The 23468-nt window shown below is 40.9% G+C and overlaps 1 protein-coding gene across 1 annotated transcript in view; it reads right to left on the bottom strand.

Annotated features, from left to right (window-relative positions):
• Nucleotides 1-738: 738 nt before the first annotated feature.
• Nucleotides 739-23468, bottom strand: part of SH2D4B (SH2 domain containing 4B) — a 530802-nt gene continuing 508072 nt past the window's right edge. Inside the window, exons 7-8 of the mRNA XM_073596884.1 lie at nucleotides 6955-7175; nucleotides 739-831 (exon numbers count right to left, since the gene is read on the bottom strand). Coding sequence (XP_073452985.1) covers nucleotides 739-831; nucleotides 6955-7175 — 314 coding nt within the window. The remainder of the gene's footprint in view (nucleotides 832-6954; nucleotides 7176-23468) is intronic.

The following is a 23468-nucleotide window of genomic DNA, read 5'->3' as shown; positions in this document are numbered from 1 at the left end:
AAAAAACCATATTTGCCTCAAAAAAATTACTCAAATTACTCTTTATTTTTCTTGAAAGACAAATTAACATGAGTACAACAGAAAGCTTTTTTTTTGCCTTTGAACACTCAATGCATCAAACATGGATAAAAACTGGTCTGGTCATGAAGGTCCAAATGACGGTTCATATTCAACATTTAGTAGTTGAATTTTGGATGCTATCTGCTGTGATCATGCTTTTCCTAGTTTAATTAAAAACCAAATAAAAATGTAATAAATATCAAAGTGGTGAATGTCACCGAAGATTGCTTTGAAAAGTTGAGATTATTTCATATTTATAAGTTGAAATATACCATTGACGTCATCATATTCTCAGAAGCTTGGCTTTTACACTCTGCCTTTCTTCACATCTCTGTGTAACTAATTCATAAATATGGATACAATATATTTCACTGTAGATATCTCTTACAGGTTTATAAATTACAGAATTACAAATTTCTACCAACATTACATGACATAGGAATCATGTTGAATAATGGATATACACATATTAAGAGCTAAGTTAAATAAAACTAGACAACCATTTTTTTTATTTTAATGCAGAATATTTGAACATGTATTAAAAGAATAAAAATAATCTAAGCAAATAGATCTTTAAATCTGAAGTTGTTGACACTCTTCAAGAAGTAGTGATGTTCCTGGTTACTTAATCGTTAAAGGAATTTCTGAACTAACAATAAAGGTTGGTATTGCAGAATGTCATTGAAATAATATACTGAAGTCAGGTGGGGACTGCATTTGTCCACATGGTAAAACAAGCAGCTCTCCTCCAGAACTTGTAATGACTTCCTCCTGATAGGGTAAAAAGTACAGATGTAATTTTAAGCCATGTCTAACTGAAAGATCAATATATTTACATATCTGGCTTTTATAGGAATAGAAGTGATCATTTTATAATACTGGTACAAAGAAAAAAAAACATGGTCTTGCTCTCTGGAAAGTGTTTTATACCAATAACACGTTAACTCGCATTGGTCTATTTCTAACAGAGCTTTAGCATATGTTCCCAGATAAACAGGATGTTTGCTACAGTTCCACCAAAAGAGTTGCAAACAATGCAATCTGGATTGTCATTCTTCAGCCAATATGCTATATGAATAGGAGACTGGTTATAGGGCCCTTTCACACTGGAGCGGTTTGCAGGCGCTATTGCGCTAATAATAGCGCCTGCAAACCGACCTGAAAGTGCTGCTGCTGTCTCTCCAGTGTGAAAGCCCTCGGGGCTTTCACACAGGAGCGGTGCACTAGCAGGACGGGAAAAAAAGTCCTGCTAGCAGCATCTTCGGAGTGGTGAAGGAGCGGTGTGTATACCGCTCCTTCACCGTTCCTGCCCATTGAAATCAATGGGACAGCGTGGCTATACCGCCGGCAAAGCGCAGCGGTGGTTTTTAACCCTTTCTCTGCCGCTAGCAGGGGGTAAAACCGCCCCGTTAGCGGCCAAATACCGACGGTAAAGCGTCGCTTACAATAGCGGCGCTTTACTGCCGACGCCGCCCCCGCCCCAGTGTGAAAGGGCCCTTAGGAGTTTTAATTTCCCTGAAAGTTCAGCAAAAATCATGAAATGTTGGCAAATATTTGGTATTACAGAGTCCTGTAATGGTGTGGAAATCAACAGGAGGAATCTGTGAGGCCTGAGTGGCACTCAGAGCAACACTCCTAGAGGTTTCTGTCTCCCAGCAGACTTCAATAGTCAAGATTTATACTCGCTGCACAAGCAGTGGGTATGGGTAAATATTTGATGTACAGGCATACCCCACTTTTAAGTACACAATGGGGTTTATTTACTAAAGCTGGAAATTGCAAGATCAGGCACACTTCTGCATAGAAACCAATGAGCTTCTAACCCCAGCTTGTTCAATTAGGCTTTTGTAATAAAACTTGGAAGCTCATTGGTTTCTATGCAGAAGTGAGCCTGATTTTGCACTTTCCAGCTTTAGTAAATAAACCCCATTGCGTACTTAAAAGTGGGGAATACCTGTATTCTTTTACAGGTTATGCCTTAATTTAGTTAGTTTTGTATAGCAAGAGTCACTCTAATATGAACCAGTATTTTTTTTGTTTTTTCCATGCTAGGCTTTAGTTTAATATTGGCCCCCAAAGCTGCAAATAATTTTTTCCTATCATTCTTCCACACTCCGTTCTTCTGCAGGATTGGGTGCTGAGCAGTCTGACACCAAGCATCAGCACTGCCATATGGGAAGAAAGTACCTGACCCACATGCTTCTGCAAAACCCCAAAATTCCTGAATTTTTTTTCATTCCCAACTAGACATGTGCATGATGAAACAATTTGTTTTGTTTAGATTTATTAATCTAGTTATTTAGTTTAGTTAAATTTGGTTGATTCGTTCAATTCGTATTCAGGATTTGTATACGGAATTCGTATTCAGAATTTTTCAAATTTTCTCTGAATTTACCAATTTATTTCGATTCGAAACGTTCTAATCGATACATTTTGAATCGGTCGAAACCAAAATGTTATATTCTTTTCAATTTGAATGCGGCAAATTGAACAAACAAAATAAAAACCTTCATCAAATTATTACAATGATTCTTTAAATCACATTTGGCTTAAAGGGTAACTCAACTTTTGTGGGGAAAAAAATAGCTAATAAAGAAAAAATAATATAGCGTATACAATTGGGACACAAGTCATATTGTAATTGAATGTTTCTTAAAAATTACCTTTCCTTTTTAATTTGCAGCCACTCTAATTTTCTAAAAATGCAATGGAATATGGCTACCTGGAGTTGTTCTGTATATAGAATGTGTACTGACCACCCCAAGAAACATCATTTTCTACTTGTGTGATTGGCTCACCAATTTTCCCAGAAGTCTGCCTAAGTCAGATTTCAGGCATCCCGTGCAACAAAAATGTCAATTTTGATGAGATACTCCCAATAGGAACACGTCTAAAGCGATGCAGGCCCAGCAGCTTTTCTCATTAGTGCCCTGCAGCTGCACAGCTGGCCAATAGTTATGAAGCCTCTCCCATTAGACCCACTCAGAACAGAGGCACAGAGGAACAAACAGTGATTTCTTCAGAATAAAAAAGGTAGGAATCTGCAACAAAGGTTGTTATAATCCTTGCAATGTACATAGATCACCCAGAGGGGAATGTTTTTTTTTCTCAACAAAAGTGGAGTTACGCATTAACAAATACAGCATTATTTCAAAATGGAGCACTAACGACACACAGTCTTTGATTTCAGAAATATATTCACAGTTGGAATTTGATGTAAAATTTGATTAAAAATTCAATTTGAAATTCTGAAATTCTGACAAATTTATTTTCGTTATTCGGAGCATTCAGTTAACTTATTTTTTTTGGGTATTCAGATATTTCCGAATCTTTGAATAACTAAAAAATTGTCTGAGTATTAATTTGGAATGAAACGAACCGCACATTTCTATTCCTAACAGCCGAGTGAAGCATCAGGAGAGGAAAGAGATAGCAAGTATAGGTTCAGGTGCTGCTACTTTTAAGTGAACCTATTGCTTTGCCCTGTATGGGTAGAGCACAGGTTCTATTTTAAAGGGAAAAAAAAACTAAAACATAAATACCAAAGTGCACTGGACAGCCTATTACATCAGATAATAAACAAAGTATGAAAGCAATATTTACTTGGGTCAGACGTATTACAGTATACCCAAAAGAGTCTGTTACAGATCAGATGTAAAGAAAGTATCCTACCCTCTTCTGCCCGAGGCAAGTACTGAACAATGAGTCACAGATCCATGTGATGGATGAAATGTGAGGTTGGCCCACTAGTGGGTGTAATGTAAGTTATGCTGCTGCTATTTGTATTTCAGGGTGCATTCCCTTTCAGCCAGAGGAGGATAAGTACTTTATTTTTGTCAGATCTGTATATTGTAATATGCTTGACTCAAAGTGTTTGTTAACCCCAAAAAAATAAATAAATCAGATCCCGTTCCCTTAAAGAAGATTAAACAGTACAGTGCTTGTGCTGTGTAATCTGCCCCCCTCTAAAATGTAAAAAAAACCTGGCTGATCCTGCCACTTCCTGTATTTCCCTCTCTGCACTGACCACGAAAATCAGGGCTGCTGAGCCCTGACCACCATTGTCAGCATATGTCCCTTTGTCATCCGCAGCCCTGCTCTCAGCTCTCCTCTCTCCCCCTCACCCACTCCTATTCCTGCCTGTCAGATCCATGTCTGTGTCTCTGTCTCTGCCCTCCCATCCCAGCTGCTATTAGTATATATAAAAATTACAATGGTCACTGCTATTAGCTGGCATAATAAACCGTGTAAGTTTTTTCTAAAAAGGAGGATTGTAAATACATTTTTAGAGCTATAAACAAAAGAAGATACTGCGCTGAAAAAATTCTTAAATACACTAGTAAGAAGCAGCAGCATACAGTGTGATAACACAAAAAGTCTATAAAATTGGGGAAATGCGCTAAAAAATGGTGCTAAATAAGTCCACAACAATTGACATGAAGACAAAAAAGTCCATTGAGAACATTAAGGGTCATAATAACACCTCAGTGTACACACACAAACAAAGTGCCGGACCACCGTAGCTGTAGATTAAGCTTACCGGACGGCAAGCTTAAAAGGTAGGTGGTTATAGCCCAGCCAAGGCCTCTAAGCTTGCAGATGACCACAATAGGAACAGTAATTTGCATGGTGAAGATCGCTCACTAGGACCCGCTGCGGCGTTCGCACACTCAGTAAATTGCCCAGAAGAAAAAAGAACTGACCATAGTGTAATATATTCCGAACATTTGACTTCCCGGAAACTGATCCCGCGGTGAATCCTCCACCGGGATCACTTTTTATCTGAAAGCCAGCCGCCTTCAAATCTTATCAAGGTAGAATTTGAAGTTATGAATATAATCCTATTAGTTGGACACCACTCGATAGAGGAGAGCCGATGCCTACAGTGTTTTAGGCACAATCCTATTGGAGTAGACTGTGAAGTTATGAATATGATCAGTTGGCCATACACCACGCAATAGAGGACAGCAGAGGACTGCTGTTATTATGACCCTTAATGTTCTCAATGGACTTTTTTGTCTTCATGTCAATTGTTGTGGACTTATTTAGCACCATTTTTTAGTGCAGCTTCCCCAATTTTATAGACATTTTTAGAGCTATCTTTAGGCCGGTCATGTGAGTCACAGCCACTTTACATCTCCGAGTCCCTGTGGGAGGGGCTGAGCGGCCATGTGGACCTCCCCAGCTGACGTCAGAGGAAGACCTTGGCCCCTCCTGCAGAAGCCATGTATCGGAGGTGTAAAGCAGCCGCCAGTCACGTGACTGGCCTGAAGAGCGCCCTAAAAAGGTATTTACAAACCTTGTTTTTAGAAAAGACTTACATAGTGTGGTATGCCTACCTTTAATAGAGGGGCTGCCAATAAGTTAAACTTTTGAGTTAACAAACACTTCAAGTATTTTTATGTAAGTGCACGGGGGGGCTCCTGTACTCTTGGAGGCTCTGTGTTGTGTGGGGTCGTTTTTTACTATCTTTACTATGGGGACTATGTGGGAGGAGCTTTCTATTCTGGGGGGTTTGGGGTGGATGCTCTGGTACTGTGGGGGGAGTTCTTGGTGAAAGCTCTGTACTGTGAGGGGGAGCTCTGTACTAGGGGGGTGGAGTGGGGGAGAGCTCTGTACTGAGGGGTAAGGGGGGGTGAGGAGAAGATAATTTTGGTTATACACTGGCTGGTGTTACCCACTCCCACGGCCTTTGTTACCCACTCCTGAGCCCTGTGCGATATGCAGTTCTGAGCCTGGATCACACCTACCATTATCTCTCTCCCTGAGATATGGGAGGGTGGTTAGTGCAGAGCTGGCAGTCCTGTTATAGTGTGGTATTGTTTTTATATTTTCCTTTAGGTGTCTGCCTCCTTCTGGCAGTTTAAAGATAGCGTGTGTAGATAAGCAATTGCAATATATCCAGCTTACATTTGAGATCAACTTCCAAACTGCTTCTAAGCTGTTTCAAATTGTTTTGCAACGCAAATATAAAGTATTTCGTATGTATAAAGAGTAAGCATTTCTGATGCAAATAAATCTCTGTGCATATACTCCTTAAAGAGATTGTAAAGTCTTATGGTTTTTCACCTTAATGCATTGTATGCATTAGGTGAAAAACATTCTTTGCTGGAGCTGCCCCAAACCCCCCCTTTTCCTTACCTGAGCCCATCCCTTCCAGCAATATGCCTGAGCCCAGCTCCAGCTGCTGTCTCTGTCCTCATTGGATGGCTTGAGAGCAGTGGGAGCCATAGGATCCACAGTCTGTGTCAACGGACGCAGCAGTGGGACTCGGGAGCGCACCCACATGGGTGCCCCCATGGAAAGAAGCTCTCCATGGGGAGCCAGGAGCACCGGCGGGGCACCCCAGAAGAGGAGGATTGGGGCTGCTTTGTGTAAAACCCTTGCACAGAGCAGGTAAGTACAACATGTTTGTTATTTTTATAATAATAATTTTGAATCTTTACAACCCCTTTAACTTTACTAAAAGCACAAGTGTACTGCAATTTCCAGATCACACATTTGAGCACACCTACACTAATGCCTTGTTTCCACTGAGTGGATCGGTTCGGGTCGGTACAGTTTGAATGGCCTAGAATGGTCCGGTCTATTCTGGTGAGCGTTTCCACTGCAAGTGGGACCACAAGGGGCCATACAGGGTTTAGAAAAAATGCCTCAGCATAGCACAGCAGAAGGTTTTCTGTCAGCCAATCAGTGTATCGTAGCTCCGCCCTAACCGAACCGTTCTATTTTCTATGGCCCCACATCTGAAGCAGGACCCTGAATGGAACGGTTCGGTTGTATGGGCCGCTTTCATAATGGAAACACCCAAAATAGCGTACCGAACCGAACCGATCCGCTCAGTGGAAACAAGGCATAAGTTTGCATTGGCCACTAAATGCACAATAGATGTACCTTGTGAAAATCAATGAGGTCTGTAAGAGTTGCATGTCTGTTTGGGTCAACACCAAGAAAGCTGTAGTAATCTCCTGATGCATCCACAAGGAAATGTCTAAATCCATTTTGATGGCGGTAAGACAATGCATATCCCCAGATCTTCTCACTAACTCGTACAAGGAAGGATCCTTCAGGCATGTTCATCAGAAGCTTTTCTGCAGCATCACGGCTTATGATCCCTGCAAGCATTAAGAAAAAAGTTACATATTAGTTATACATTAATTAAAACATATATAGGCTGCTATCGCTGATCTCCATCCAAAAATCCAAATGTCCCTTTCAGGTTTCACTACTTTTGAGTCATTCAGAACAAGCATGCACATGCTGAAGGCAAATTTTCAGAGGTAGAGATGAATGCCTGTAAGAACTGGCAAAAAAAGGGTCCAATACAATAGACTGATATAGGAGGAAAGATGTGCAGGTGGATACAGAAAATACCAGGAAGGGTCATTAGTTTTAATGCATACATGGGACAGAGAATAAAACAGAATTAATACATTTTTATAGCATATCATCACAATGTGTCATAATTAGGGATGAGTTTTGGTTTCAGGCCAACCATGTGTTGAACCTGAACCCAAGCCATTCTCAGTTAAAAAAATGACAAGCTACTACTAGTGTTGCCAACCGACCAGATTGAAATTTACTGACACAACACCCTAAATTTACTGGCACAACCAAATTTTTACTGGCATTTCCAAAAGTTACAAAATTACAGTTTTAAGTGCAAATGAGAGTATTTAGGCTACAAACAAATACAATACACAATTAGCAATATGATTTAAAGTAGATAAGGCAAAAAACATATAAACAGGGCAGTAGCCAATAGCTTTCGTTTGTTCATTTATTCTGAGCATGCGTGGCACTTTGTGCGTCGGATTTGTGTACACACGATCAGAAACTTTGTGTGTCGGAAATTCCTATGGAAAATGTGTGATGGAGCCTACACACGGTCGGAATTTCAGACAACAAGGTCCTATCACACATTTTCCATCGGAAAATCCTATTGTGTGTACAGGGCATAAGTAGCTCAGGGACAGGACCCAGGAGGGCAAGAAATTAGAACTCACATAAAACTGACTCTCACAGTGACACTGACAACATTGTGCAGCAGCACAGATGATGATGAGACCTCACTGACACAACACGTCCCCTCCTGAGTCACAGTGACAGTCTCTCTCCAAGCCAAGTGCTCCCTCCAGTCCATTCCAGTCTAAACGGCACTGACGGTCCTGGTCCCAGCTTGCCTTGCTCCAATACCGCAGACCTGCACACGAGCCTCTGGCTGCTCTGCTTGGCTCCATTGTACCATGTCATCACACAACATGCTCAGGCACCGCCTCCTCCAGAGCCACCCAATCACACTGTAGCAGGCACTGAGATGGTCTCAGCCAACTCCGGACCAAGCCGAGCGTCAGAGCCATATTTTTTACTGGCAAACTTTTACTTTTACTGGCAGGAGAACATTGCCAGTTTTTTACTGGCTGCCAGTAAAAATACTGATAGTTGGCAACACTGGCTACTACATTCATTTGCAGCAACTGTTATTAATCCTGCACTTGCTGGGCTCTTAACTGTGGTCAAGTCACTTGGACTGCCTGCAACGAATGCTAACCGCCATCTGCCTGCTCCGCCATCTGACAGTTCTTAAATAGGTAAGGGGTGGGGCCATAGGTACTAATAGGTCACCTGGTGGCAAATTTTTGAAAAATATTGTTGGATGTTGGATAGTCAACGACACCACATCCCTATATTGAAGTACATAGATAGAAAGAACATAATGGGATTTTTAGGGTGCCAAGAATAGATCAGGAACAGACCGATATATAAAAATATCAAATTTATTTATACATAAAAACGTCAGGATATCACCATACAGTAAACATATTGCAGATGAGCAGCAGTATTTTCTTGCATTACGTGTTTCACCATACAATGGCTTCTCAGGAGATAAGTACTGCATGTGTGGTCACTATGAATTGAAAACAATATATTAGAAACATAAACAATTGATGTGACATCACCGACCCAGCATGCACCAATCGGTGACGTCACATGGGGAGATGCCAACAGGTGACATCACCAGGTGGCTCCACCCCTTACCTATTTAAAAACTGTCAAATGAGGGAGCAGGCAGGTGGCAGTTAGCCTTCATCGGGGGTGGATTTTTTATTTTTTTGGGTTCGGTGGTGGTGTTGTGATTGATGATGGATCTACAATGGGGGACATTGTTTTTTTTTATTTTTAATAAAGGGATCGTCAAAAACTGTGTGTGTGTTTTTAATTATTTTTGACATGTTTTTGGTGAATGGGTAGGGGTTGTATGTACCTCATAATCATTCACTTAGACCAGGATCCGGGGGCTCCCTTTTTAAATGGGGCTCCTAGACTCCGATAAGCCCTCAGGCCCCCACAACCACAGCCCAGGTTTGTTGAGAAGAGGCCCTTGCCCCCCCGCCCCAAAGTACCCCCCCCATGTTGAGGGCATGTGGCCTAGTATGGTTCAGGAGGGAGGGGGTCGCTTGCTCGCCCCCCCTCCTTTCCTGACCTGCCAGACTGCATGCTCGGATAAGGGTCTGGTATGGATTATGTAGGAGATCCCTCGCCATTTTTCTTTTAAATTTTGGCGTGGGGTTCCCCTTACAATCCATACTAGACCCAAAGGGCCTGCTGGCAATGGTATTTTATCTAGAAGGTTATGGACTGAAGGCACCACAAACACTCAAAGACCAATTTTTCCACAACTATTTGACCAGTGCATTCAATTACAATTTTTTACAGCAAGGCCAATTCTTGCTTTCATCAAGAGTACCTCTATAGGGTTACGGCATGAAGGTACCACAAACACCCGAAGCCCAATTTTTCTGCAACTGTTTGACAAGGGCATCAAATTTCAATTTTTTTACAGCAAGGCCAATTCTTGCTTTCATCAAGTCTACCTCTAAAAGGTTACGGGTTGAAGGCACCACCAACACCCAAAGATCAATTTTTCTGCAACCATGTGACAGAGTCATCAAATTTAATTTTTTTACAGGAAGGCCAATTCTTGCTTTCATCAAGAGTACCTCTAGAGGGTTACGGGGTGAAGGCACCACCAATACCCAAAGACCAATTTTTCCGCAACTGTTACTTCTATCCAAAGTCTGCAAAAGAGTCACCAGACTTTATCTAAAAAAAATTGTTACTCTTGGCCTGAGTGTACTATAATTTGGCGTCTTCACAAAAGGCTTGCTCACTGTGGTGCAAAAATGTGTTATTTCCATCCAAAGTCTGCCAAAGAGACACCAAAATTCAAAAGATCTCTAATCTGTTTCCGAGTGCACTACATTGTGGGCCTCATCATAAAGACTGGCTCCCTAAGCCGTTGTTTACAAAATAAAGAAAGCTTGCAGGGAAAATCAATTTAAATGTCTTTTTTTTCTTCTTTATAAATGTCAGTTTTTCTGCAGCCGGTTCTATACATGGTACAGATGCGCCATTTTACCCCCCCCCCATACCCTTTTTATGGCCAATAGCTTGCATATAAACCTTCAAAATGGGGACTTTTGATTTTTCAAGTTTGGATCACATAGACTTCAATGGGGTTTGCCCTTTGGGTCCAAACTTTTGCGGTGTTCGAGAGTTCTGATGCAAACCGTACTGGGGGGTGTTCGCACTGCTTCTTACGCTGGCAATCCCCAGATCAGGCCTGATGTCTTGCACGTGGCTCCAGGATAGAGGTTTTACTCCCCTATACACCACCATCCCCTATCCCGACCAGGTTTTCACAATTGGTTTTACCGGGATTCTTCTTCTCCATTGTGGGTATCTCATGAGATGCACAGTCTAGCATAGGCTTAACGAGGCACTATCTCACTTAACAGCAGCAAGGGTATTATTGATCCACTTCAGACACAAAAATCAGCCACAGGCTTGACCCAAATCTATTTTATATTAACAGTTCTTAGAATAAGTCCAAAAATAAATAACTGTTGTCAAAACTTAATTCCATGTTGAGTGGCAATGTACTTTTCTGTGTCCAATAGCAGGGGTGACAAGGAATGCTAGTCCTATCTTTTATTGTATGTCTCTCTTCCCTGGCTCTGCTATTCCCATCAGCCAGCTACTACCCAGAGCTAAGCTCCACACCAAGCTTATAAACGATCCTGCCATGAAGAAAATTTAATCATCCCCCTTCCAGGAAGTTTTTTGGAGCAGAATCTCCTTCAAGGGACAACAGAGTAATGCCTGCCTACAATGATCTAAACAGAGCTTCAAGGGAACAGATAGCCACAGATATTATTGAAGTGCAAAATTCTAGAGGAGATATGGGGCAAGACAGGACTTGGAGGGCAAAAACCAGGATGGGGCAGGAAAGGGAGTGAAAAAAACAGGGGCTGGGGAAGGGTAGAAGAAAAGGGCTGGAAGAAAGAAAAGAAAGAAAGAGGAAAGGGGTAGGGAGTAGTTGGCAAGAAGGAAAGGGGGAGGCCCAGAAAGACCCAGGTAAGTAGTAAAAAAATCATATCAACAGGAGGGAGTAATGGAGTGATGGGGCAGAAAGTATGTGACCCAGGTAACCCAAACCTTATGAAACTTGGGCAGATTATCTTGTTAAATGGCAGCCAGTTTTTCATACAGCATGCATTGGGCTTAGTCATAATTCCTAAAGATCATACATGTCCTCACTACTATATTTTACTATAGTACCTTGAAATAAATATAAAATAATATTGATTATTTTATTAAAAGCTGTCTGGTTTGTGTCCTGTTAAAAGAAGGTATAATAAAAGGACAGTACACATACTAACTACAAGATTTGGAGTGTTTTTTTTCCTGAAAATAAACTACACTGACTAGTTGACTAGTGTAGCACCTTCTAGTGTGCTACTAGTGCAAGTGCAGGAAAATGTATCTTTGATGCTTAAAATTTGTGAGTCTTTAATTGGATCATGGGTTTACTTTAGGTCAAGGCTGGGCAGACAATTCTCTGGTGCCTTTCCCTGGTCCTGGAAAGTTAGAGAATGTTCGGGAAGCTGGAGGGTGGAGGCTAGGACGATTATTTTGCATACTTAGGGGAGTTTGGCCAATCCCCAGGGAGCTGGCAATGGGCTAAGCCAACCCTTAAATATGAATCATGCTGGCAAGAGGAGTTGGGTGGAAGATGGAGATGGAGTGCTGAGGGGACTTTGCCCTTGAGGCTGACCCCCTAGACTGGGGGGGTGCTCTGCCTCGGGCCGGGGCCCAGGTGCTGGCCAGGGGGGGTCCTGATAACAGGAGAAGTTTGTAAGGAGTCTTCACTGAGAGACAGCGGGAGCAAGGAGGACAGTGTGAGTACTACAGCATGGTTCAGGGACCTACAAGAGGGGAGACTGCCACATGTAGCCAGTCTCTCTGGAAGATAGTGGTATGCTAAATCTTCTTTAAACTTGCCCTGGGAGATCTCCGAAAGGTCATTCGGGTAGACTGGTGAAGAAAGTCAGTCAGGTAGACTGGTGAGGAAGCAGCCAGGTGGGCTGGTGGAAAATCAGCCAGGTGGGCTAGTATTTCCTGCAGTCAGTAGGGATCAGTGTCTACAAGGGAGTTGGAGGTAGGATGCAGTTTAAAACATTTTGTGCTACTTTTTAAAGGGACTGAGAGTTCCTAGTCCTTAAGGGGCTTTTGCATTTCTAACAGAGAGTGTTAGCTGCCAGGAGAGGAATCATGGTTGTACAGACTAAAGATGAAGAATCAATTAGTGCTGTACAGAGTGAAGGAGAATCAATTGGAGTTGTACATAGGGTGGAAGTTGTCCCTGATTTTATTGCTATCAAGTTGGACATCCCATAATTTATATTCCCCATCCAAGTTATCACCTCTAATAAAACATAAAAACAAAGACTGTTCCTTGTATCTGGATGAAAGCTGCAAATGCTACTTGCCTGGATGTGTAGTAGCAGGGTCATCTTATCGAGCGGGAACCCCTGGGTGCTGTGTGACGGATTTGTGTACTGACCATACGAAATCAAACCGTTGTCCGCAGAAAATTTACTAGCCTGTCATCCAACATTTGTTGGCCGAAAGTTGCACATCAATTGTCAAAAGGAGCGTACTAACGGTGAGATTGTAGGACAACAGTCTGTCAACAGATAATCCCCTGCCAACAATCGTACTGTGTGTACAAGGCTTTAAGTGCAAATAAATTATTTCTGGGAATGTCAGCACAACAATCTGTTTTTGGCTTTTTTTTCTGTGAATAAATGACACTGTAATGTTATTTTTTTTTTTTTTTAAATGACTGTTGTGGGTCCTGTTTAATGTGCTTCTTATGCCGTGTACACATGCTCGGAATTTCCGACAACAAATATTCGATGGGAGCTTGTTGTCGGAAATTCCGACCGTGTGTAGGCTCCATCGGACATTTTCCATCAAAATCTCCGACAAACAAAATTTGAAATCTGGATCTCAAATTGCCCGACAACAAAATCCATTGTCGTAAATTCCGAGTGTGTGTAGACAATTCCGACGCACAAAATTCCACGCATGCTCTGAATCAAGTACAAGACGAAAGCACTTGTTCTGGTAAAACTAGTGTTTGTAATGGAGATAGCACATTCATCGCCTGCAAATTTTAAAATCTTTTAATACAGCGCATTCTCTTCTTCTTTATAATGCTAGAATAATAAAGTTGTTTTGCTGCTGATATTCACACAGAGTTCTGAAAAACTGATTTATTATTTCTCGTGATCTTCTGAGTAATATTAGTTATTTTTTTTGTCAGATATTATTATTTTTATAGTTATTTTATTTTTTGTTTTGTTTTTTATCAAGATCTCCTGTTTTTTTTCTAGTGATCTCCATAATATTTTTTTTCTTTTTGTGTGTCAAGTTACCACAACACCATTATTATCTTGTATTTTTTAACCTTAAGGAGGTTGGTTGGTGTCCCTTGTTAATTTGACATTGTATTTAGGAAATGTACCTGCCTACTCACAAACAAACTGTCCTTTTTGAAGTAAAAGACATAGGCAAGTATTTGTGAAAAAAAATTGCCATTTATTATGGGTCATAAGAAAATAAAGAGGAAGGCAACGCTGGAGAAACTGGTGACATTGGCAAAGCCTTTGTACCCCAAGGCACGCATCAACTATTTTACAGGCAAAATTGGGAGCCTGAGGAGTCCATATAATAGTGAGCACAATCCGGTCCAGGACTCCAAGAGATCAGGAACAGCAGCAGATGACATATATGTCCCCAGGCTGTGGTCATACCACAGCCTGCGTCTTTTGTCAGACCAGACTGAACCCAGGCCATCACACTCTTTTCTTCCTTCCACTCTTCCTTCCAGGCTGTGTCTGTGGTGTTGGAGTTGTGGCAGGAGGTAGAGGAGGAGGACGATGGTCAAACTCACACAGGTGGGTTTTGGTTGTGAGTTGGCCCCTCAACCCTATTTAGGGTCAGATACATAATTTTCTCACAGATGAGGCGTTGGCCCTCCTCCATTTCCTGCATTTTGCATGCAGCCATGGAGGCAAAGGCCTCTTGAAGAGTGGGGGTGTTTCTGAGGGCAGCACTAGCCTCCCAAATCAGAGCCTGGGTACATAAATGTCATCTGCTGCTGCTGCTGATCTCTGGGAATCCTGGACCTTTTTTTGCGCTACCTTTTATAATTATTAGGCATGGGATCAGGAGGGAAATTCACATTTTGACTCTCAATTTGTGTGCATCTTCAAAATTTGGCTTTGACAGGGGTGACATCACCCCATCTGATGAAGGCAAGATCAACACAGTTTGGACATACTAATGTCTGATATTGCCTTCAAATTATCAAAGTTGAACTTTGTAAGTTCCTGAGTTGTGTATTGTTTTATGTTTTTAAACATGCCTGTTTAAGACAAAAAAAGCTATTTGTACTGTAAAAACAAAAAAATGTTATTACAAAAATATGTTGGTTTGTTCAAAAATCCTTTCTAACGCACATGTGAATGTGCACAGAGAAAAATGTTTTCTACTCAACAATGTGTGGCTTCTTCTTTCAATGCTGAATAGCAGTTTTTGGACTAAGTTGGTGTTTACAGTGACAATGGGGGTTATTTACTAAAGGCAAATCCACTTTGCACTACAAGTGCACTTTCAGTGCAGTTTCAAGTGCAGTTTCAAGTGCACTTTTGCAGTGCACTTGGCGTGCAATGTGGATTTTCCTTTAGTAAATAACTCCCACAGTGCTTTATAATTTGCAACAATCAGGCCATTTTCGTGACTCCCAAAAATTATTTTATGGTGCTGAAAATGATGAATATTTTTATCAGTAATGCATTACATACATTAACAACAAAAACAAGGTGTGTGTGTAGCAGACCCACAACATAATAGTTCGTTGAAGAAGAGATTGTCACCTCATGTATCAAATAAATTACATTTGCACTATTGAAGAAAATGGCCAAAATGTAAAGCCCATTGGATAACCTAGGAGACAGCTAAAAGAAACACAAGCAGTAAATTAAAGGAAATCTTATTTCAGTTTAACTAAAAAATGTATTTTTAAAATGTTTCTTAAACATTTTCTTACATATCAATGGCCCCCCCTACCCGCAAAGTACTCGACATACTTCCGTCTTACTTCGCGGGCACTTTGGGGGGGCAAGCCAGGACGGCCGGCTTCAAGCGCCGTCAGGGTTTCTTTCTGAAGTCCGGCCTCAGGCCCAACTGAGGTCACATAGTTCATTGAATTTCTCCTGAAATAGTTGTGGAGAATGCAGCATGCAAGGATTATATGGTTAAGTTTATATTCCGCCATGTTGAATCCGGTAAGGAATAGGCGGAACCGGCTGGCCATTATCCCAAAAGCGTTCTCCACCACTCTTCTGGCTCTGGCCAACCGGTAGATAAAAACCTTCTGGTCCGGGGTGAGGGTCCTCATAGCTTTAAAATGGTCGGCTGGTCAGAGCGAACTAACAGAAAGCACTGAAATACAGAAAGGGCTGAGAAGATTGAGCTGAAAATCAGAAACGAGAGGACAAGAACGCACTGAAAATTAAATACGTACTATAAAATACGCACCAAATTTATATAGCCCTTGTACATGTTGTACGTCACTGCGTTCTTGACGTTCGGAATTTCCGTCAGCATTTTGCGACCATGTGTATGCAAGACAAATTTGAGCCGACATCCGTCAGAAAAAAAACATGGATTTTGTTGTCAGAATGTGCAATCATGTGTACGCGGCATTAGGGTGAATAACTACATACTGAAAATGTAAGTACTGGGTTCTGGGTGTGTTTTTCTGGAAATATATTGCACCGTGATGTTGGTTTGTAGATTTTATAATAGGTATTGAGGATCCTAGTAAAAATGGAACCTAGCAGAATAGATTTGACAAGGAGCACTTTGGAGGAAAAAAGATTTAATCCCCAAATATGGAAAGGCCTCTCTTTACCATAAAAGCTGTGGAAATATGGAATAGACTCCCTCAAGAGCTGGTTCTGATCAGCTCAGTGGATTTTTTTTAAAAGGCCTGGATTTTGTCCTAAATGCACATAATATAACTGGATACTAATAATTTGCTGAAGCAAATTGGGTCATGCTTTGTTAGTTTTTTTTCCCCCTGGATCAACTGCATTTATAGGATTGTATATAATGAGGTTTTCTATTTGTGTGGGATTTTTTGGATTTTTTTTTCCTCTGCTGATTGAACTGGATGGGCTTGTGTCTTTTTTCAACCAGGTTAACTATTTAACTAGTTAAGATTGTGAACCTAGGTACAACAATATTTTAGGGTCTTTTTTCTGTAAATAAATGAAACTGTATTGTTTATTTCTAGATTTGAAATTAATGTTGGGGGTTTTGTTCAAAATGGGAACTGGTGCACGCGATTTAAGACTGCACACATAGGTATTAAAATATTTTGGAGACTCCTTTTCTGCAAATAAATGATGCTTTATTCTTGTTTTCTGGAATTTAAAATGGATGATGGGAGTGCTTTTTAAAATAGGGCCTAGCACAAGTGATTCAGTATCATGTGCATAATGTGTGGGAGGCACATGCAGATAGTAAAGATCAAGAAGGTTCTGTATCTGAAAATTCAAATATTTCAATGAAAAGTGGAAAACTGGCCATAGTTAGCACATCGGGTTTTTATTTTTGTTCACATTAAATGCTGCCTGGCCTCCACCTGTGAAAGTGGCCTATAAAAGCTTGCTGTATTTATATCATGCATTATGTTGATTTCTTTCTAACAAAATGCCTTGGGGGGGTGGAGATCTTTTTAAAATGTGGCCTAGTAAAGGCGGTTCAGTATGCGTACGTACAGTAAACATTGCAACAATTTTGGGGTTTGCAAAAATGGTGGCAAACTTAAAAATCCGCGACTTTAGCTCCATGACCGCAATGCAACATTTAAAGTGTTTCAGCCTGTGCTCCCCTATAGCCTTTTGGAATTGATTGTCCTTCGAGGGAAAATGCCTGTTTGGTACTTCCTTAGACCGTACACTAAAGAGGTCATGGGTAGTGATGTGATGAGCCTAACATTCCTCCTGGGTTACAATCAAGCAGGGGTTATCAAATATGACTAAAGTTTGGACGCCAGTCAGCTTTCGCAACTGTCCATTTATTCATGGACACTTTGTAAAAATCTATGATTTTTACACGTGTCTGTGATAAGAATTAGTGTTCATAAAAAATAGCTTTGTTAGTATGCACAGTCAGCAGTCAAGACAAACAAGGCTAACAGAGCTCAGGGGCTGTAGTGATTGATTATAAAAGGTGGCTGCAATAATCCACAATTTATGCCCAGGGAACTAGCTCGCAGTTATTCACAAAATAGTTGAAAAATTAAAAACAGTACATAATCCATGGAATATATGGTTGCAACATTACCCCACTGACTGTGAGGCTGGCTTGGGCACTGATGGATCACTGTGTCCAGATTGGGGAAATCCATGGGAAGGCACCGACCATTCTGGCCGCAAGGTGGAACAAGCAGACAGTATATTCAAGTTGGACCCGCAGAAGCACAGTACCCGGAAGAGGAAGCCACCATGGCCAGCGTGGAACGCATGCGTCCCTATTGCCGTGAGAACGCATTTTGCACACATGTGCTTTATCAAATCATGGGAATGGCGGCTAAAAGAGGATTTTAAACCTGATTGTAGGGGCAGGGAATGGGCAGAGCTGGAGGGAAAGATCTTTTGCCAGTTAACCCATCAGTGCCCTTTCCATGAGAAGGAACATATAACCTATTTAATAAAAACATGAGGCTTTTAAAAATGTAATCAATAAATATATATATATATATATATATATATATATATATATATATATATATATATATATATATATATATAGTGGTTTGTATGCCCTCTCTCTCATCATCTGGAGATTGCTATTAATATAAGGATTGCCACAAGTTAAAGGCTTTTATATTGCGGTTCCTTTCATATGCTTGTGAGTAGTTTTTATTCTTTCCTTTAATAAACATATTGGATAATGCACAAGGCTGGTGCGCCCTCTTTTTTCTATTCTCTTTCTGATTGCTAGGATCCCCCTATCCTGGAGGGCAGCAAGGCCTGAGACATTATCCACCCTGAACCTTAAATCACCTGATCAACACACTTGTGCGCAAGAGTATTTGTTTGCTGCTATTCTAATCACAATGGTCACATGATCGGAAACGTTTGCAAACGCAAGTATGCATTGAGAGCTGGTTACTGTGATGGGAGCGCACACTCAGCAAAGTAATGTGTTAACATAAGGCAGCATATATGCGTACAGATGGCGGTAAGTGGTTAAAAGAAAACATCACCTTAACGGGGTTGCTATCTTTCTAATGTCAAGAGCAATCTGTATTTACAAAATGTTCCTAAAAATTAAGAGAAGGTTAAGAAAAAGAAAAAAGTGTCAATTTGACAGTCTACAAGCAGTTAAGCCATTTTTTTTTTTTGGTTACGCTTTAAGGCGCGTATGTCTTTTCTGAAATATAGTATTTTTTTTATTTTATTTTTTTTACAAGCACATTGAACTCTGGCTGTGGTTTTTGCTGGGTGGAAAATATTAGAGTGTCATAAAGTATAATAATATTACTATGAAGTACAATAAATTATACATGTAGAATCTAATCCGGGCACAACAGCCCTTGTAAAATAATAACAACAAATGGACCTAATCTATGTTCTAAAGCACTAATTTCTGTTCCTTTCTGTAACATAGGAGATAATATATTTGGTTACCTTTAAAATAATTCCTAAAAAATAATGATTTACCCAACAGTACATTTTCATCCGTTTAAAGATATCCAAACTGAAGCATTCTTTATATGGACAGCAACTATTAAATGGGACTCTGTGAAGATCCCCAAATTCACAACAACATCTGTTATAGGGGGCAGAAATTTTGCCCCACCATACCACAAGCAGTATATCAATGAGATACTCAGTTGCCAGTAACTTCAAATCTAATATACAGAAAAAGGGCCTGCTTATCCTATTGCAAAAGTCTTGAACTCGGTAGCTGTGCTTATAACTAGCAATGGATGACATTTCTGTTTATTTTTTTTGGTTTAATGTATAGTATATGGCACTGGGTTTCATGCAGGTTTTTAGCTTTGGAAAAGTCACAGAGAATGTTTATATAGGAAAGAAATATAGCTAGACACAAAGCATCACAAGTGGTAAGGAGATGTATTCCCCCCATCCATTTCACTTTTGGTTTTTCGTGTTAGTGTCCTGTAGACTTTAACGGTGTTCGGCGGCTTTCGAATTTTCTGCGAACACCGCATAATGTTCACTGTTCGGCAAACAGGCGAGCACCCGATGTTTGAGTCGAACTTATGTTCAAATTGAACATCGGGCTCATGTCTGATTCTGAGTATCGCAGGACCCCCAAAGCCAACTGGCTCACTGACCTTCCACCACTACATTGTATGTATCCATGTGGTAGATACTTTATGTGCAAATTTGTAGACAGGACCAATCGATTCACCAGCTCTGATGGAGACAAATAGTATAGAATACTCCAATTCATCAACTATTCAACCAATTGCCCCTGTGGCAAAGCATACATGGGTAAAACCAAAAGACCACTTAAGGTTCGAATCGGGGAACATATCCAAAGCATCAAAAAGGACGATGAACTTGTGGTTCACTTCTTACAATGCCAGAGAGGTAACCCAAGCGGAATGATAGTGAAGGGCTTCTATGGCATAAACCTTCCCCTCAGAAGGGACTTTGATAGGATTTTGATTAAGAAAGAAAAAATGTGGATATTTAGACTGGGAACCTTACATCCAAGAGGGCTCAATACTGAATGTAACCTGGCAGTCTTCCTGGAACCCTGTTTAATGTAATAAGTAAAAATGAAATCTGTCTTTCTTACCTGTCTATGTGTGGGAAATGTACGTTCAGCAATAGTTGGAATTAGATCTCTTCCCCTCCAGTTATTGTTTCTCTTGCATGATTAGATATTCACTCAAAAAAAAAAAAAAAAAAAGAGGCCATCCTATTACTCCTATTTTTCCTAAAAATATTTGGGTGAGCTTTATACACGGAGTTCCCTTTCCCCCTTATCGATCTATCCCCTTCTAGAAAGTTATTTGTTGTTTTTATTTTTGAAAAAATATGCTGTTTAACCACTTCAGCCCCGAAAGGATTTGCCCCCAAGCCATTTTTGCGATACAGCACTGCGTTATTTTAACTGACAATTGCACGGTCGTGCAACACTGTACCCAAATCAAATGTATCTCCTTTTTTCCCACAAATAGAGCTTTCTTTTTGTGGTATTTGATCACCTCTTTCGCTATAAACAAAAAAAGACCGACAATTTTGAAAAAAAAAAATATTTTGTAATTTCTGCTATAAAACATACCCAATATTTTTTTTTAATCTAATTTCTTCATCAATTTAGGAAAATATGTATTCTGCTACATATTTTTGATAAAAAAAGAATAAGCTTATATTGATTAGTTTGAGCAAAAGTTATTGGGGATAGATTTATGGCATTTTAATTTTTTTATTTTTTTTTTTACAAGTAAAGGCGGTGATTAGGGATGGGCTGAACACCCCCCAGGTTCGGTTCACAGCAAAACATGCTAACAGGCAAAAATTTGTTCAAACACGCGAACACCGTTAAAGTCTCTGGGACACGAACATGAATAATCAAAAGTGCTAATTTTAAGGGTTAATATGCAAGTTATTGTCATAAAAAGTGTTTGGGGACCCGGGTCCTGCACCAGGGGACATGTATCAATGCAAAAAAGGTTTTAAAAACGGCCATTTTTTTCGGGAGCAGTGATTTTAATAATGCTTAAAGTGAAACAATAAAAGTAAAATATTCCTTTAAATTTCGTACCTGGGGGGTGTCTATAGTATGCTTGTAAAGTGGCGCATGTTTCCCGTGTTTACAACAGTCCAAGAGCAAAATTACAGGAAACAAAAGTAATTTAAAAGTACTAGCGCTAGCGTCGGCTGCTATAATGAATTGTCGGGTCTCTGCAACACTCATAAAACTCTTTAAAAAAAAAACGGCCTGGAATTCCCCCACAGTGCATTACCAGGCCCTTTGGGTCTGGTATAAATATTAAGGGGAACCCCAAACCAAAATTTAAAAAAAAAATGGCGTGGGGGTCCCCCTCAAAATCCATACCAGACCCTTATTCGAGCACGCAACCTGGCAGGCCACAGGAAAAGAGGGGGGACGAGAGATTTCACAAAAAAATGTCACAATGTTAAAAAAGACTTTTTTGACAATTGCTTTATTAATGTCTTCTTCTTTCCCGCTTCTTCTTCCATCTTCTGGTCTTCATTCGGTTTTCTTCCTCCATTATTGTTCTTTACCCGCTTCTTCCTTTGCTTCTTCCTTATGTAACCGGGTGACCCTCCCCCCTCTGACATCACAGGGAAAGCCGTAGGGAAGTCCCCTCAAGTCCCCGTACGTCAGAGGGGACGGGGTCACCAGGTGGCCCCGCCCTCAGTTATATAAGAAATGTCAGAAGAACAGAAGCGTCACACAGCGGGAACCTCCCATGGATGCGGATCGTCCGAAGAATGAAGTGGGGAAGAAGAAGCCAGAGGAAGATGCGGACGAGAAGACCGAAGGAAGAAACAGAGGATCGGAGAAAGAAGCAGAGGAATAAGGGGGAAGAACAAGATGGAGGAAGAAAACCGAATGAAAACCAGAAGAGGATGGAAGAAGAAGCTGCAGGCTGCACAACTTGGACTAGTCCTTACTGGTCAGTAAAGCTTTATGGTGGTATGAGTTAGGACTGCTGTTTTGTAGGTGGTCCCAGTATGATAGTGCCCTCTTCTGTACTGCAAGAAGTAAGGGAAATCTGCCCAGCTCAGACCAGGGAGCACTGTTGGAGGAGCTCCAATGGACTTGAAGGAGGTGCATGCAGAATTCCAGATGAAACATTTCTGTCGGGCTGGAGTCCCATTTGGATTGGTCTGGGTAGGTGACAGGGCCCCAAACTTTACTGTCATAAAGAAGGATAGGGGTGATGACACTATTGAATATTCTAAACCAGACTCTCACTGGTGGTTTAAGGTGGTACAGTTGTCTCCTGATGGCATAGAAGGCTCTGCATGCCTTGTCTTTTAGGGCCTCTATGGCTCGCATGAAACATCCTGATTTGTTAATCTCTAGGCTGTGTTACGTATAGCTGTTAGTTTCATCAAGAGTGCAGTTGTTTAATATAAAGGAAGAGCTCTTTATTTGTTTTGTGTTCTTCATTCGGAACACCACGATTTTTGTTTTCATTGAGTAGTAGTAGTATTGATAGCTAGTGCCCATGTGGCACTGTATTTCTCCAGCACTTCCAGGCTGTCTTGTAGGCCTTTCTCTGTTGGTGATAGACGTTGGAGGTCATCCGCATACAGCAGGAGCTTCATCTCAGTGTCATGTAAAGTTAGCCCAGGTGCTGGGAAGGATTCTAAAGCTGCAGCCAGTTCATTTTTGTAGATGTTGAAGAGGCTTGGGCTTAGGCTGCAGCCCTGTTTGACTCCACGGGCCTGCCGGAAGTGATCTGTTCTTTTCTCATTCACCTTTGTGCTGCAACTGTTCTGGGTATATGAACTCTTGATAACTTCATATGTTTTCCCTCCTTTTCCACTCCCCAATATTTTGAGGAACAGGCCTGGGTGGAACACTGAATCAAAGGCATTTTTAAAGCCCACAAAACAGGCAAATATCTTTCCATGTTTTGCATTGTGAACATGGTTCTTGATAAGACTGTGCAGGGTGTAGATGTGGTCTGTGGTGCGGTGTTTGGCATGAACCCTGCCTGACTTCTGCTGAGGACATTTTGTTGTATCGGAAAATTGAGGATCTGTGTGTTGAGGATACAGTTGAATAGTTTCCCTAGTGTGCTGATGACACATATCCCTCTGTAGTTGGCTGTATCGTACTGGTCGCCACTTAAGCCTTTGTTCCATACTTTGGGGTAGTAACCAGCACTCAGGACCATATTGAACACTTTACATATTGCAGCATTCACATCTGGGGAGCTGTGTTTAATCATCTGTCACAAT

The sequence above is a fragment of the Aquarana catesbeiana genome, linkage group LG08 (assembly GCF_042186555.1).
Source record: "Aquarana catesbeiana isolate 2022-GZ linkage group LG08, ASM4218655v1, whole genome shotgun sequence".
Taxonomy (NCBI): domain Eukaryota; kingdom Metazoa; phylum Chordata; class Amphibia; order Anura; family Ranidae; genus Aquarana; species Aquarana catesbeiana.
Note: the sequence above shows the minus strand (reverse complement) of the source record. Positions and strands in the feature narration are given on the sequence as shown.